At 36.5% G+C, this 14,157-nt stretch overlaps 1 protein-coding gene across 1 annotated transcript; it reads left to right on the top strand.

Annotated features, from left to right (window-relative positions):
- The first annotated feature begins 10,070 nt into the window (after window positions 1-10,070).
- LOC147544317 (uncharacterized) lies at window positions 10,071-10,655 on the top strand. The gene has a single exon (XM_086635677.1). The coding sequence runs from the start codon at window positions 10,071-10,073 to the stop codon at window positions 10,653-10,655; it is 585 nt and encodes a 194-aa protein (XP_086491803.1).
- The last annotated feature ends 3,502 nt before the right edge of the window (window positions 10,656-14,157 follow it).

Here is a 14,157-nt window from a genome sequence, read left to right as displayed (position 1 = left end):
CCCTCTCTCTCCTCTATCTCATCGCCTCTCTCCTCCACGTCATCTCTCGCCACCTCATCATCTTGTCCGGCGAAGGTCGCTGGTCGGACACATTTTTCGGCGACCTTCAAACTCAATTTTTTTTTCAAATCTCTTGTCCATCTTCTTTTTTCTTCGTGTCTATTTCTCTAATTTCTGTCTCTACCTTCACTGTCTCATCTCTCTCTCTTTCTACCCTTTTCTCTATATAGCTCCGACGAAGGGGATCCTCCCCTTCGTAGGAGTTATAGAGAGAGAGAGAAAAAAAAAATTGAGAGAGAGCGAGAGATGAAGAAAAAAAAAGAAGGGGAAGAGGAAGAGATTTGAAAAAAATTAGTTTGGAGGTCGTCGGAAAATTTGGTCGATCGACGACCTTCGTCGAAGAAGATGATGAGGTAGCGAGAGATGATGTGGAGGAAAGAGGCGATGAGATGGAGGAGAGAGAGGGAGAGATGAGGTGTTTCTAATTTTCTTAAATGAATTCCATTTTGGCCCCCTAGTTTGTTCTAAAATAGTTAGAATTTTGGGAATTAACACAAAATTAAAAATGGTCAATTTTGAATTTAAATAAGGGAGGATGGGTTTTAAGTCCAAAATAGAATGATCAATGGGTCTAGAGCCCAAAGATAATCTAAAATAGAAAATAAATCCACTTAGAGTAAATTACATGTCTAACCTTTGATTTTTTATTACTACCTGACCTATCCTAACTTAAAAAAGAATAACCCAAATTAAAGATTCACTAAATTATTTCATCAAAAAAGAAATTTCCTTCTACAACAAAAGTTTCCTTTCCGGTTTATCATAATGACCAAGCTTTTATTTATACATTTTTTTATACAGATTTTGTTAACATAATATGATTTCAGGAAAATTGTGTCAGAATAAATCAGATGCTAGAGAAATATAAGTATTGCAGGAGAATTAATGAAATGTTAGAGAAACATAATTTAAGACATGTGCAGGAGAATTAGTGAAATGCTAGAGAAATATTAAAAATTTGGTTAACATAATATAATTTCAGACAAATTTTGGTAGAATCAATAAGATGCTAGAGAAATATAATAATTGCAGGAGAATCAAAGAAATTCTAGAGAAAAAAAATAGTCCTTCTTCTTAAATAAATTTTTTAGAATGTTGTTACAATCAACATGACGCTAGAGAAATGCAATCCTAATTACAAAAAAAAAATATAAATTTATGTATATTATCGATTTTTTAAAATAAATAAAATGATAGAAATTTTTTTAGAATTCTATTATATAAAAAAATGTTGTTAGAATCAATAAGATGCTAGCGAAATAATAAAATGATCATTAACCTACTTCTAACATATTCATAACAGATGCTAATAGAATCAAGAAAATGCTAGTGAAATATTGAAAATGTAGAAAAAACAAATTCAGTTTATATTTTTTTTATGAGAACAAGATTATAGTGATAGAGATTTCAAAATTCACTGTGTACGAAAAAGTGTTACATTTTAAGTTTGTTGTTATAATAAAATAATTTTTTTTACCAAGATTCTAAGTTTAATCGACATATATACAATTTTCTTAATGATTTCCAAGGAAAAAAATGTTTTAGAGATGGAAATATCGAGGTAGATATAAAAAGTCAATCAGAATTTCTTCAAGTTCGAAGAACATAAAGTTAGGGAGAGAGAGAGACAAGAATGGGAGGAAATAAATGGCTTGATGCATGGGGCCTACAAAATAGTAAACTTTTGGACTTATTTTTCATTTTCTATTTATTTTGGTTTTATATTATTTATTGATTTAGGAATGGATATATGACTAATTACCCCCTATTTTTGGACCTTAAACTCAAAAATCCTTTAAATAATCATTTTTATAAGAAAGGAAAATATGGAAACAAAAATATTAACTATAGAAATTAACTGATGGTGTTAACAAAAATGGTTCAAATTTGAATTTACGAAAAAAAGAAGACCAAAAAAAAATCGGTCACAAAATAAGTGGTCAAAAAAACTTTTGGTAACTAAAATGTTGAATTTGCATCTAAATTAAATGAGGCATGTACTTTAGAGACAAAACCAAATTTATCGGTTACCAAAGATGTTATTCGGTCATGTTTGATTAACAAAGTTTTACCGACGATTTGGAGTAAATGGTCACGTAGCAACGTTACTAAAACTATATTTATCCCAACGGTAATGAATTTCTCGAAGCCGCTTGTAGAGATGGTTTCAAGTTTCGTTTGTCATTTCAATCACCAAATAGTCTAGATTTTAATGTTTTTGGATGTTAGTTATTTTCAGGCAATTCAATCATTGCAACATCATGAAGCACCTAAAACAATTGATGAATAGTCCATCCCGTAGTGAAATCTTTTGAAGATTTATCATTTGAAAACCTGAATTATGTTTTTCTTACATTTCAAATGTGCATGATTGAGAACAATGGCAAAGTTCAGCATATGTGGAAACATCGACTACAAAAAAGTAGTAATCTACCAATTCAACTCGAATGTGATTCCGAAGTAGTAGAAAATGTTTGAAACTACTTGGAGCAACAAAATTTTTGGATCGTTATTTGATTTGAACTTTAGTTTATGTTTGGAACTGAAACAAACTTTTGTTTTATTTTTTCTAAATTTGTTGTTTGTTCTTAAGAAAAATGAGATGGACAAATTGTTATGGTTTATTTTTATAACCAAAAGCCTCAAAAATGAGAAAAAATTGATTGGTCTTTCATTCATTAGATGTATTAATTAGGTGTTTAAGAAAAAGAGGTTATTAAACATTGATTCAATATATTTGACCTGGGTAGAATAAATTGGATATTGATAGCATAAATGACTACTTTTATTGTTATTGTAAATAAAGGGTGATATTGGAAAATAGTAATTAAATGAATGACAAATAAAGGAAGTGGACAAACAATTTGGGACTTCCACATAAGAAATAACACGTAAATAAAATGGGACGGAGGGAGTAATCAAGATCGATAGCAAATTAACCGATAAACAAAATTGTACCATCATAATGAATCCCTTTGGGACTAAATAAGACATACGTACAAACATTACAAGTGATCGTGATTAATACATGCATTGATTGTATCGTCTAACCACAAAAGGGTTTGTCACCTTTGGGCAACATAAACCAAGTTAGTTAAGCCATACAGTATCATACATCGATCAACTATTGTAATTCATCTTTAAACAAATTATAAGACAATAATAATCAACAAATCAATTAACGATATCGCAACAAGACTATAATGAACTATAACATATGTGTTTCTCTACTCTATAGATCACTTTGACAGTCTTTCATAACGGTTAAACACATAGTTTATTGTTCAGTAAACATCTCACACTTTAATTATGTACGGAAATCATGAGTTACATTAAATACAAACATTAAGGTATTTAATTAATCATACATACTCATGTTACTTTAATCATGTATTCATGCATAGGAGTAATAGCAAGTAAGTAAAAAAATTATAACCATTAATTAGTTCTCGTTATGAAACACGTGAAGATTTACTACCAAAATATTGGTACAACCTTATTCATATCTTACATATTATTACTATAATATTACTTAATTTCAAGGTAATAAAATAATAAACTATTATAATATGATTTCCCTCCTCTTTTCGAATCAATACATGACGTAGTCATTAATGACAGCAAGTGGCACAATGCTTGAAAACTTAAATATAACTACACTTCAATATTTTATACTCATCTCGTCTCAACTTATGAGTCTCATATTGGTAATTCAACTTATTTTCATATTTTTCTTCTTCCAAGTTTACCCTTATTTATTTAATAATTTTTCTTAAAGTAATTCCAGGATTTCAATTTTCATTCCAAAAATACATGTAACTATTTATTGTTAATTTAATTTCTTACTTGATTGCAACTAAATTTCTAGTTGGTGAGTCAATCAAATTTGGTTACTAATAATTTAGAGTAATTAGATTAATCCAAAAGAATGGATTTGTTTATTGGAAACCCCAATTTTTGTATTAGAAAGTGTCAAATGTCTAAATTAACTTAATTTATGCACCATATATTAAAAATATTAAAGTAAGGGTATTCGTGAAAATGTAAGAGATTTTATATGATATATTAGGAAAGAAAATCTTAATTTGGGTCATCTAAAAAATGAATCGTGGGCTCTTGATTTAGGGCGGAGGGAGTAGTATTTTATATTTTAGTTTCTTACTACATCTCCTTTCCCAGATAAGACTTTTAGCAAGAAGACAAAACAAAAAAACAACTTTCTACAAAGCAATGATGTCACTTTAATCATCATTTTTTTCTTCCACTCAAGTTATTGTTATTTTAAGTTAATTCTTAATTGCGAAATCTATACAAGCAATTAAAGGTTTATCGGACTACGATTATCGAAAAATTTAGAGATGTGATTTTCTATAAACAAACATAATACACACACGCATGAACCTCTTATCAAAATCATTCATAAAAACTTAGATTCATTCTATTTACTACCCTTCTTTAAAGAACAAACATGAGATTCATCAACCATGGGCTTTGATACCACATGTTAGACTTTTATGTTGGTCACTTTTGTTGAGAAAAATTTATGTTTTAAACTCAGACTTAAAATTTCGAGTTTTAAACAGAAACTAAAATCAGACTTGAACGTCCATGTTTCTAACAGAAACCTAGTTTTCTTGCTCAACTACCAACTAAACCTTTAATCCTTTTGATATTTGAATCTCATGCTTATTACAAGATTCATGAATAGAAATAAAGTGGACCTTGGTAAAAACATGTGTACCTTTCTCCATTATAGAAGATGACTTGTTTGATCTTTCTCTTCCACTATGATTAAATAATGGGTTACACAATTCTTCACTAAATCTATGGTAGATAAACCAACTGTTCAAGATGTGTGGAAACACTCTTGGATAAAAATTCTTCCCTAAACAGATAGAGGATTAACCAATTCTTCACCAAACCTATGGTGGATAAACCAACTGTTCAAGATGTGTGGAAACACTCTTGGATAACAATTCTTCCCTAAACAGATAGAGGATTAACCAATTCTTCACCAAACCTATGGTGGATAAACCAACTGTTCAAGATGTGTGGAAACACTCTTGGATAACAATTCTTCCCTAAACAGATAGAGGATTAACCAATTCTTCACCAAACCTATGGTGGATAAACCAAACAAGAAAGGGGATACAAAGACTGGAGAAGATAACCACAAACTAAATTGCTTCACAAGATTAATAATCTTTTTTTCTTCAAACCAATGTTCTTTTCTTTCAATCTCTTTTGAAATAACCGCTTCAGAAATCTCTCTGTCTCATTTCTCTAATCGCTCTCTCTAACCTGAGAGAATTTGATCTTAGAGGATTCCCTATCTTCTTGTCTCATATCTCTGATCTCATCTCTCTCTAACCTAAGAGGATATATGATCTGAGAGGATTCTCTCTCTCTCTTTGTCTCATCTCTATTTCTTTGTCTCATCTCTCTGACCTCTCTCTCTAATCTGAGAGGATATGATCAGAGAAGATTATCTGAGAGGATACTCTCTGACTTGGAAGTATGATATTGTCTGACCTGAAAGTATGAATAATTTTTTCTCTTTCATTCCTTATTTATAATGATAAATAAGGAGGTTTACCAATAGAAATAGGAATTCCTTTTTAGGCTTGAAAAAATAGAAGATCCTATTTTTTCCCCAAACAAGGAATAAGAGAAATCATATTTCAATTAAGAGTCCTTTTATTATAAGGAAGGACCCCAACAAACTCCCCCTCCCGACTTATGAAACGGACCCACCATTCCAAAGCCAGCAACACTACTATATAGCTCATGCTTGCCTTTAGGCAATGGTTTTGTAATCATATCCGAAGTATTGTCTTCTATATGGATTTGCTTGATCTTCAACACTTTTTCTTCATACACAGTTTTGCTTTAGTCCTGTATAAAGTGCAGCACTTCTTCCCTCTTGCTATCACCATTGACCCTTTTGTGAGCTTCCACTTTCCATCACCAAAGTGACTGTGATACCCTTCATCATCTAATACTCCGGTGGAGATTAGGTTATATCGAAGATCTGGTATATGCCTCACATTCTTAAGAATCAATGTACTCCCTGTGCTCGTCTTAATTTTCACTTCTCCAATTCCTACGATTTTGAGAAACACAAGTTTCCCATCCTGACTTTGCCAAGGTCACCAGTTCTGTAAGATCTAAAGAAACCCTTACTTGGAGTAGCATGCCACGAAACACCTGAGTCAATCAACCATGTTGTTTCTAATTCTGACTCAGTCATACTTAAGCAAGTGTCTCCACAACCTGAGAGTAAGATAATGTCATCACCTGATGCAACTGCTGCAACATTATCTTATTTTTCATCATCCTTTTTGTTTTCCTTCTTTGGTTTATTCCTGCATTCACTCTTGTAATGACCCATTTTTCCACAACCAAAACATTTAACTTCTTTCTTTGGTTTTGATCTCCCCCTTAACTTATCACGGTTATGAGGTTTTCTACTTTTACCTCTCCCCCGTCTTTCTGTAACAAGTGCTTCTTAATGAGACTCGTCTGGCGACGATTTCCTTCTTGTTTCTTCATTCAACAAACTACATGTTACGTGATTCATACACATTATGCCATCAGGAGCAGAATTGCTAAGAGACACCACCAATGTCTCCCAACTATCTGGTAAAGAATTTAGAAGAAGTAAGGCCCGCAACTCATGATCCAAAACTAACTTCATTGTAGAAAGCTGATTTACTAGACTTTTCATATCATTCAAGTGTTGAGCAATTGAGGTTCCTTCTTTATATTGTAAGTTTCCTAGCTTTCTAAACAAGTAAGCCTTTTTGGCAGATGTCTTCTGATCATATAATTCTTCTAATTTCCTCCATAGACTAAAAGCGGAAGTCTCCGTCGATACATGATGAAAAACACTGGATTCTACCCATTGTCGAGTAAATCCAACAACCTTTCGATCTAATACCTTCCAGTCTTCTTCATCCATCTTCATCGGTTTTGTACCGTGATTTTTTAATGGGTGCAGCTAGGTCTTTGCAGTATAACAAATCTTTCATTTTTACTTTCCACATCAAATAGTTTTCTCCATCTAAACTAATCATGCAATTAGTATTCACTTCCATATTTCAGAACAATAAATCTAACCTTAGCTCTGATACCACTTGTTAGGAAAAATAACCTAATTAACTTGTTCAGGAATATGAAGATAAACGATGCGAAAGTAAAAGCAGATACACCAAGATTATTTAACGTGGCAAAAAGCCCCTCCAAGATAGAAGGTAAAAAAACCACGAGACCTAGTCCAGAAATCTTCCACAATGATTAAATAATGGGTTACACAATGCTTCACCAAACCTATGGTGGGTAAATCAATTGTTCAAGATGTGTGGAAACACTCTTGGATAACAATTCTTCCCTAAATAAATAGAGGATTAACCAATTCTTCACCAAACCTATGGTGGATAAACCAAACAAGAAAGGGGATACAAAGATTTCTTACTACCATTAGGATTTGAGCAAATCCTAGATTGCCTAAGACTGGAGAAGATAACCACAAACTAAATTGCTTCACAAGATTAATAATCTTTTTTTCTTCAAACCAATGTCCTTTTCTTTCAATCTCTCTTGAAATAACCGCTTCAGAAATCTCTCTTTTTCTCTCTTTCTCTCCCATCTCTCTGATCGCTCTCTCTAACCTGAGAGAATATGATCTGAGAGGATTCCCTGTCTTCTTGTCTCATATCTCCGATCTCATCTCTCTAACCTAAGAGGATATATGATCTGAGAGGTCTCTCTCTCTCTCTCTCTCTCTCTCTCTCTCTCTCTCTCTCTCTTTGTCTCATCTCTTTGACCTTTCTCTCTAATCTGAGAGGATATGATCAGAGATTATCTGAGAGGATACTCTCTGACTTGGAAGTATGATACTGTCTGACATGAAAGTATGAATAATTTCTTCCCTTTCATTCCCTATTTATAATGATAAATAAGGAGGTTTACCAATAGAAATAGGAATTCCTTTTTAGGCTTGAAAAAATAGAAGTTTCTATTTTTTCCCCAAACAAGGAATACGAGAAATCTTATTTCAATTAGGAGTCGTTTTATTATAAGGAGGGACCCCAACAGAGCCTTGCTTACTTTCGCTACACTCCTATTCTTATAATACTATTTCAATCCATCATGAAGTTTTTGGGTGTTTAGTCCTTACATGAAAAACAATGTTCCTATTAAAACACGAATGAAAGAAATGAAGGGAAGAGGAGAAGTTTGTTTACCGTATTGTGTTTCTATTGAGCAATTACAATTCTTATATAGGATAGTCATATCTTTAATTGAGAAAAATAAATCTAATAACAAATAATTGATAATATATTGGTGATTTGTGAGCAAAGATATCAAGAATATATGGTAATTGATCAATTACCATATATTCTTTATTTTAGTAACAAATGTCAACTGTTCCTTCCTACTAGATATAGTTCATTGGATTGAGTTTTCTTAAGCCCATTCTTTTATGGGTCTTTGATTGTATGAGACATATAAATGTGGGTCTTGTACTTGCTCAGTTTTGGTACAAGGACCTTGTTAAGGTGTATTGAGAAATGAATGGTAAAGGGACTTTGACACTTTTAGTAAGTAGACAATAACTTACAAACAAACTCATCAAAATATTTCATACTTATTTAAAAAACTTATTTAAATTAAAATAAGTCTTCAGTTAAAAGTTTTACAACTAACAACATCTAAAACCCTAAATCTCTTTCTTCATCTTCTCTTAAACCGAGTTCCCTTAGGGGTGGCAATTTGGCCCGAACCGGCGGGTTTTTTCCCAAACCCGCCCCTAATGGGACGGGTTTTACCGCCCCGTTAATTAAACGGTTCGGGTTTGGTATGAAGTTAAAAAAAACTAATCGGGTTCGGGGCGGGTTTGGTATTAGATAGTAAACTCCGCCCCGAACCGATTAGTATGTTATATATTAAATATTTGTTTTATTTAAGGTTATGTTTCTAAAACTTTAATCTTATATTATCAATTTAATTATTTTATGTTTTATATTATTAAGTAGTTGTAGTGTTTATGATTGATAAACTCAAAGTCTTACAAAATTTTGTTAACAATTGTTATGTTACTTCAAACTAAAATAACTCTTGTGAAACAAAATACTTTGAACCCGACCCGACCCGACGCATTTTATATTAAACGGGGCGGGGCGGGTCGGGTCGGTAATGGTTTAGCAATTTTTAATTGGGACGGTTATGGTAATTGAATATCCACCCCGATTAATTATTGGGACGGTAATGGTAAAACCCGTTTACTAACGGGACGGAATTGGGAAGGGGATGAACCGTCCCAAACCCGCCCCGTTGACATCCCTAAGTTCCCTCTTTCTTCCCTCCGAATCTCCAAAGAAATCAAGTTTCTCCTAATTTTCTCTCGCATTCCTTCATCTTTGGTTAGTCACTCAAGTTTCAAGTGGACCATCTCTAACAAATATGTCAAATTTAAGGGTGAGGTAAGCTTTCCACCAAAATCTGATTATAGTCTTTATAAGTTTTGTTTTGATTTATTTCTATATCTTTAACTTATTTTTGTATCTTTATCTTATTTGTGTATGAATTGTTTTGATAAGGCAAAATTTTGTTTTGACTTATTTATGTATGAGCTGAAAGGAATCCTAACTTTGATATCAAACTTCATATTGTAATTATATTATATAACCTAAAAAATAAAAACCCGACTTTCTTTGTGTTTAGTTATACCAATGAAATTATATAACTTAGTGTCTTTACCTAATCAAGTGGGATGATTAATTAAATTTGATTTTGAGGTTTAGTGGTATGATTCTGCTTTAGAATGATCAATTGAATTCGATTCTCGGAATACCCCCTCTGAGTAAGGAAATCTTGGATGCTGAAAGGCCCTAGAACTTCAAATGTCCCGTGCTCGAGCACTATCATGGTCTGGAGGATCCGGTGGTATTCGTCAAGAATTACGTCTCGATAATAAACCTTAGCACAACAGATCAAAACATATGTGCATGGTCTTCGCCACAATTCTGAAGGGACTGGCTCAGGCATGGTACCAGGCTTTGGAGCCTGGTTCGATAAAATCTTTCGAAGAACTCGCGCAAGCTTTTTGCGATGCTTTCCAGGATAGTACTACAATCAGAAGGAAAACTGACGATCTATTCAACATCGTCAAAGGGAAAAATGAGTCCCTCGGAAAATACTGGCAGAGATTCCGGAATCTTATGGTGCAGGTTCCAGACCTCGAGCAAAAGGTCGCATTCTCCGCTTTCAAACGGTGCCTCGGACAGGATAACATCCTACGAGAAATTGCGAACAACGAACCTAACACCCTCAGAAAACTGATAGAAAAGGTTCAACAATTCATAAGAAAAAGGGAAAACTATCGGAGGATGAAAGAAGTGGCGAACATCCCATACGAGGCGGAACCAACCAAAATGAAGGAGCGGAAAGAGGCGAGACGCGCTAGAGAGCGAGATCTAAGTAGACGAGGGAGGCCCGACTTCGCCGCGTTCACCCCATTGACAAAAGGAAGGGAAGAAATCCTACAAATCCTTGTGTCAAAGGACAAAGAACAACTCCCTAAACCCCAATGATGATAGGGAAGAATTCGGTCCTAAGGACATGACAGCCTGGTGCGCATTCCACCGGGGGTATGGTCATAAAACCGACAATTGTCGACATCTCAAAAACCTGATAGAAGAGCTCGTAAGGAAAGGGAGTTGGATAAGTATATCAGAAAAGAACATCAGCCTTATGACTACAAGAAGGAGCAGCAACCAAATGATTACAAAAACAAAAAGTCCTCGAGCAAAGGTGGAGTTCGATCCGGTTTAGGCACTAACACGCATTCCACGTCCGCCAAGCAAGCGGCCAAGGGACCCGATGAACACACGGAAATAATGGGCAATATCAGCACCATCGCTGGGGGCCCTGCTGATGTCAAAAAATGGCTTTCCGTCAGATCACCATGAAATGGGGAGTTGATGCATGACAGCCTCCGTTAAGTTCAAATCCTCCGTTATATTGAGGATTGATTGGCTCTATGTTCCTGCTTTCAGCTTTGCTGTCTGCTCTGCTTCTCTTTGTTCCAGCTCCTTGCTCTTGTTCCTTGCTCTTTGCTCCTGTTCGTCTGTTTCCGAGGGGGAAAACCTGCAAAGGGTTTGAAAACCGCTCCGACGCTCAAGCCAGTCAGGGTGCTCTTTACCGTAAAAGAATGAATATTGATTGATCCTTTTGGGGGGTAAGTTATGAGAACTCTGAGTTTCTTGTGATCTTTTTAGGGTAAAGAGATCGTGTCCTATGAAGGACGATGTGGGGGGCCTTTTATAGGCGATGTTAGGCCGACTGTGATTAGTGGCAGTGGTGAGGCGGTTGCCGTCAAATCGAAGGGAAAGTTTCCTCCCTTGAGTATCTGGGGTTTCTCTTGGAGTCTGTCCCGGATCTTTGATAAGTGGAAGTTCCTAAGTTCAAGGATTTTTAGTAGATATCTTGCCGGTGTGATAGACTCTAAAAGAGAAGTTTCCTACTTTTGATACGTGGAGTTCAAACTAGCTTAAACACTTCGAGATGTGTGGCCGACGGAGATCTTTCTAGAAGTTTCGAGATTAAGTCGATAGGTCGCTTGGCGCTGCTGCCTCCGCAGTTCTGGGCGTAAGACACTGGCCGAACCTATGTGGACCCCCCCACTCCTTTGAAGACCCCAGGGTTGATCTGTCCATACCAAAAGCGTCTTGCAGGGCTGGTTGCTTATGGTCGACCTCACAGTTAGGGGAATATTCGGTGGACCATCAAGAGCTCAGCGGTCTTGCTGCCTTAAGCCGGTTTGATCCAGTAGACTTTAGGTCTGATCTTGACTCTTCAAACGTTAGTCAACGTCTGGACATTTTATGCATCATCAGGCCCGACCCTCAGCGGGAGCACAAAGGGCGAACAACGCAGGTACGGTAACGAAGTAAAGACCCCGCTAGCCCTTTTTATTAAGCCCCACATGGAGCGACCGACCATAATCTTCACGGATGACGACTTAATAGGGGTAATCACCCCACATACCGATTTGTTGGTGATAGTGGCGGTGGGATCCAACTGGAACGTCGGAAAAATCTTAGTCCACACGGGTAGCTCAACCGAAGTCATGAGCATGACGTGTTTCCAGAAACTCGGGGTAAGTTCTCAATATCTCAAACCTTACAAATCTTGCTTACCAGGGTTCGGTGACAACCAAGTCGAAACCGACGGGATTATGTCTCTACCTATGTTGATCAGAGACGGAGTAGCGAACAAAATCACGATGTTGAATTTCACCATAGTCGATAAGCTACACGCCTACAACATCATCCTAGGGAGAAACTTCCTTAGAGATTCTGGAGCTATCGTCTCTATGAATCACTTGATGATGAAGTTCCCAATCCCGAGAACGAGTCTTGTAGGAACAGTCCGGGGAAACCAAGAGATAGCCCGAGAATGCTATTTAATCTCAACCCAGAACTGCAAAAAAAGAGGTGACCATTCCAATCAGCGCTAGAAAGGATAAAGTCTTTTACGACGACCCCACAGCGGACATGCAAGAGTAAGGCAGGAATCGTTCAGGTACGGCGAACAACTTCCACCGTTATTTCTTTTCAATTTTTCTTTACAATAAAGCCGTTAGGCTGAAGTGTAGCGCTACAAGATACAGTATCTATTAATAAATAATGCTTTTTCAAAACAAGTATTATACAAGGAGAAGTCCTAGTTAACCTAGTCGAGCTCAGGCCGACGAAACAACCCTGGTAGCGAAAGCAACGACCAGGGGACAAAGGAGAAGTCCTAGTTAACTAGTCGTGCTCAAGCCAACGAGACAACCCTGGTAGCGAAAGCAACGACCAGGGGCCCAAGGAGAAGTCCTAGTTAACCTAGTTGAGCTCAAGTTGACGAAACAAGCCTGGTAGCGAAAGCAACGACTAGGGGCCCAACGAGAAGTCCTAGTTTAAACTAGTCGTGCTCAAACCGACGAATAGAGAGAAGTCCTAGTTAACCTAGTCATGCTCAAGCCGACGAAACATCCCTGGTAGCACAACGACCAAGGGCCCAAGGAGAAATCTTAATCTAAACTAGTCGTGCTCAAGCCGACGAAACAACCCTGGTAGCGAAAGCAGCGACCAGGGACCCAAGGAGAAGTCCTAGTCTAAAATAGTCGTGCTCAAGCTGACGAAAAAGGAGAAGTCCTAGTTAACCTAGTCGTGCTTAAGCCGACGAAACAACCCTCGTAACGAAAGCAACGATCAGGCGCCCAAGGAGAAGTCCTAGTATAAACTAGTCGTGCTCAAGCCGACGAAACATCCCTGGTAGCGAAAGCAACGACTAGGGACCCTAGGAGAAGTCCTAGTTAAAACTAGTCGCGCTCAAGCCGACGAAATAACCTTGGTAGCGAAAGCAACGATCAGGGCTAAGGGGAAGCCATAGTTAAACTCCGAAGCTACATAAAATTATTATACAGGACTAACCTGGGTTTTATTTTGCAGGTGGATAGTAAGCTAGGTCATGCATGATGAGAATAGGTCTAACTTTTAATTTGATGCAAGAGAAGGCATCCAGAGTTAAGCGTAGTAAGTTAGGAAATCGCATTATTAAGACTAGGGTTCTGATAACTAAACATTAGTTTCGTCTCTAAGTAAATGTGCAGGCCAAAACTGAGGAAAGAACGAAACAATAAGCGGAAACAAAAACAGAAAAATTAACAACGAAAGATACATATATCATGGCTATCATTAGTTTATACATTAGGGAGAGAAGAGGAGTAGGATAGAGAATGAACAAAAGGGGGAGCGACCGGAGGACTAATCACATCTACTGAAGCACGAACAAATACCGGCCACCTTGGGAATTGCTCAAGGTTCCACTCAACGAATAAACCAACGGGTAAAGAGGAGAAGCAGCAAGCAAAATCATAAGATTATCACCCTCGAACAGGTCGCGAGCACGAAGGATGTCGATGAAACCCTCGCCTTCAACTTCCGCGCAGAGGTGGACAATGGAAAAAGTGGATTCATCAAGAATCATGTAAAAAGTTATCCCAATATCCCCGCCAGGAAGAAACCCACAGACCATCAGTCGAAC

This window comes from Eschscholzia californica, unplaced genomic scaffold (assembly GCF_041429995.1).
Source record: "Eschscholzia californica isolate CP2 unplaced genomic scaffold, dmEscCali1.0.p SCAF_4, whole genome shotgun sequence".
Classification (NCBI taxonomy): Eukaryota; Viridiplantae; Streptophyta; class Magnoliopsida; order Ranunculales; family Papaveraceae; genus Eschscholzia; species Eschscholzia californica.
The sequence above is the reverse complement of the archived record's forward strand: the minus strand, read 5'-3'. Positions and strand labels throughout refer to the sequence as shown.

Coding starts and splice junctions, on each gene's coding strand:
- LOC147544317 (XM_086635677.1), top strand. CDS start 10,071: ATGGTCTTCGCCACAATTCTGAAGGGACTGGCTCAGGCATGGTACCAG.